Here is a 3501-nt window from a genome sequence, read left to right as displayed (position 1 = left end):
TTCCCTGTGTCCTCCTCCTTCCCCTTGTTCGTTTCCCCTCCGTTCTCTACTCGCCTCCTCACCTCACCTCACCGCACATCTCCTCCTATCCTATCCTCTCCTCTCCTCTCCTCTCCTCTCCTCTCCTCTCCTCTCCTCTCCTCTCTCCTCCTAGGAGATTTCCATCGCCGAAGTTCTCGAAACCCGTATTCCAACCCCCCTCCACCCTTTTACAATATTGAAGACCCCTCCTTTTCATACTAATTTCCCTCCACCCCTACTAACTAATTGTACCGTCCCACCCACCCCCCTTGTCTATGACCACCAAAAGGCCTACCTTGCTGAGCGAGCAAAATTTCTGCCCTAGTCTCAGTCTAATTGGTGCCTTAGGGATTTTTTGCTGCCTTTTCTCAGCAGTCGCAATGGCGGCAGCGATACATGCGTCGGCAATCGACCGCATCGTTCGCCATGCTTCTGTCTCCTCCTCCTTTTCGTCGTCATCATCTCCTTCTCCCTCCTTGTTAGTACCGGCTTCCTCCGCCTCCTCCTCCCTCTCGACCCTGGTACAGGAGCTGGAGAGTCTCAGCAAGTTGGCTGGGCTGGTGTCAGACAGTGAGAGTTGTCATCTTGCTTCCTTGCCTGATGGATCGAGCAGAGGACGAGGAACGCAGGAGAGAGTTCTTCTGTCTCAGACGCTACATCCCCTTCATCGTCAAGCTCTCTAGCAAGGTTTGCCTTGTCCCAACCCTCTGGGGGATGATCGCCTTGTAGATCGGAGAGAACTACCTCTCACTGCTGAGCGAGGAGGAGCGGAGCAAGTGTTACGATGTATTCTTCATCAGCAAGTGATGATATCCTTGGTGCAGTAACGAGCTTGTCTGGTCACCCGCTGCTGCAGGTTCATCGAGGGTGCCGGTCCCTCCCTTCTGGGCCTCAACAACGCGCTGAAGCAGAGTGGGAACTCGTTTACTATCAAGTGAGTTGAGACAAGAACGAGCTGAGGAGATCTGACAAATACGAGGAAGCTACCACTGCAACCTCATTCAAACATGGTTCTCCTCGGGGGGGATCACAAACTTCATGCGAGACTTGATGGACCAGAGTGCTGCCGGGGAGAACGAGGAGGATGCTGAGCAGGTGACCCTGTGACGTCTGTGCCTCACGCCTTGACGATGCTCAGGTGCTAGTGTCTCTGCCGGATCGCATCGGCAATAAACTCGACGGAAAGGTCCCCAAGTTCTTCCACCCCAAGGAATACTTTCCTTTCCTCCTAACAGCCTGTCTCCGTTTCCTCGAAGAAACCCCAATTCAAGTCGGCGAAGAGGACGAGGACTCGCTCGTAGCCTTGAAGCCTTGCCTTGCTTTCGCCGGTTCTCTCTTCGGGAAGATGGCGATCACCGGACAGTCTCAGCTATCGGCGACTTGGCTGTTGAGGCACCTGGTGGTGGCGGAGGAGGACAAGGGGCCGGAGGAAGGGAGCAAGGTTTCATCCTCTATTGTTGATGAAGTGACGGCAAAGAAGCGGATGGTAGAGGAGACGTTGAGCAAGTACAACAAGCGGAGGTCGATCATCATCGCTCGAAACATCCTGGGCAACCTCAAATCTCGTCACCTCGACACCTTCCTGCACCACCTCATCTCTTCCGCTCCCAGCGACCTGGTCGGAGAAAGGCCGACGCTCGGAGAGGGCAGGGTGAACTCACTCGTTGTTGACCTGGTGGCTCCGATGTGCTTCGAGGACGAGCGAGTGCGAGACCTGCTGTTCCGAGAGCTCATGATCAATCGAGTCTCGCTGCAGAGAGGTTGTAAAGAACGAATCTTGCTCATGGTCTTGAGCACAGACTATCTTGAGGTAAGCGAGAGAGTGAGAGTCAGGAGCGAGTGGGTGGGAGGAGAGAGAGAGAAAGTGGAGGGCAGGAAGGAGACCAACAGGCAGACAGGCAGAGAAAGAGGAGTAGAGGGAGGGGAAGGGGGAGGGGAGTGCTGGGGTTTGTACTGATCACATCACATTCACAGATGAGTCGGTACGAAGGGAAGCGAAGCAACTTGTATGCGGTCACGAGATCTCTGTCAGAGCTGTTTGCCAGCGAGAGCTACACTAAGACGAGGGACGAGGAGCACCAGTCTCGGGTCTTCTGGTTGCTCGTCCGATGTTTGGTGATGACCTCCTTCTTGCCGCTTCTTGTCCTGACCCTCCAACTCCAGCATGCGATGGGAGGCCGAGCAGCCATCGAGGAGGCTCAGGTTGTCACGTTTGTCTTGGAAGCTATCCAGGTCCAGCATCTTAGAAACTTCCGCCCCTGCCCCTTCCCCTGCCCCTGCCCCTGCCCCTGCCCCTGCCCCTGCCCCTGCCCCTGCCCCTGCCCCTTCCCCTTCCCCTGCCCCTGCCCCTGCCCCTGCCCCTTCCCCTTCCCCTGCCCCTGCCCCTGCCCCTGCCCCTGCCCCTGCCCCTGCCCCTGCCCCTGCCCCTGCCCCTGCCCCCTGTTTCCTCTTGATCTCCCTCCGCCTTGCGTTTCTCCTCTCGGTTCTCCTGCTTCTGATCCTTCAGCCGATGCCTCTGCTTCCTCTGCCATCACATCGGATATAAGTCCCCCTCCTTCTCTTCCCAGCTGACAACCTTGTGGTCGCTCATGTTGGCTGACATCGGTCATCAGCTGCGGCTTGCAGGGCACGTGGACTGGATGCGCCGGCACGGAATGCAACTCGCCGAGCAGTTCTCCATCATCTGGAACCCAGACAACCCCATCAAGTTCGAGGAGGACGAGGCATCGTCCCTGCCGCATGCTCAGGATGCTTCCGAGCCACACCAGGACGAAAGAAAGGGGAGGAATGGGAGTATTTCTCAGGGGCAGCCGAATGACGGGGAGGTTACAGTGGAGGAGGACAAGGAGAAGAAGAAGAAGACGAGACCGAAGAGGAGACGGCAGCAGACAAGTGGCCGCAGGAAGTGGCAGGCATGTCAGGACCCGGATCGGATCATCTTGTCGAGCGCTAGCGAGAGCGAGAGCGAGGAGGAGGGAGGCAGTGACTCGTGCACGGACGAGGAGGAGGCTGGAGGACCAGCAGCACGTGCAAGTCACCTCATCGACGACGGCGACAGCGACAGCGACGATGGTCTCGTTCCCTACCAGGTGGAGGAGAGCGAGCTTGAGAACTGCTTCGCCCGGCAGGCAGCAGTGGAGGAGAGAGACGTCGAGTCAGACCTGGTGCCCTTGCGGTATGGGGAAGGAAGAGTCTCCCTGCCTACGAACCTGCGGCAGTGCTTGCGAGGGCTGACCAGTCAGAACCCAGACGAGGTTTGTAAGAAGTAGGATAGGGGAGGAAGATGGGCAAGGAGCAGGAGCAGGAGCAGGAGCAAGAGCAGGAGCAGGAGGAAAGGGGGGGGGGAGAAGGAGCCTTTCTGACATTGACCCTGCAGATTGAAGCTCCCATGTTCGCTCTTCCAGAGCTTGTTGAGTCCTCCAACATGTTTATTGAGAAGACTACGCAGAGATGGCAAATAATTTGCCCTCCGACCAGCTT

At 57.1% G+C, this 3501-nt stretch overlaps 1 protein-coding gene across 1 annotated transcript; it reads left to right on the top strand.

The window, feature by feature from the left end:
• Positions 1-401: 401 nt before the first annotated feature.
• Positions 402-3290, top strand: GUITHDRAFT_114610 (hypothetical protein; the record flags this gene model as incomplete). Its single annotated transcript, XM_005826105.1, has 10 exons — positions 402-440; positions 549-591; positions 635-708; positions 751-824; positions 878-955; positions 1005-1116; positions 1160-1831; positions 1996-2109; positions 2185-2253; positions 2634-3290. The coding sequence occupies 10 exons, from the start codon at positions 402-404 to the stop codon at positions 3288-3290; spliced, it is 1932 nt and encodes a 643-aa protein (XP_005826162.1).
• Between the last annotated feature and the right edge of the window lie 211 nt (positions 3291-3501).

Source organism: Guillardia theta, assembly GCF_000315625.1.
Source record: "Guillardia theta CCMP2712 unplaced genomic scaffold GUITHscaffold_77, whole genome shotgun sequence".
NCBI classification, from domain to species: Eukaryota; class Cryptophyceae; order Pyrenomonadales; family Geminigeraceae; genus Guillardia; species Guillardia theta.
The sequence above is the reverse complement of the archived record's forward strand: the minus strand, read 5'-3'. Positions and strand labels throughout refer to the sequence as shown.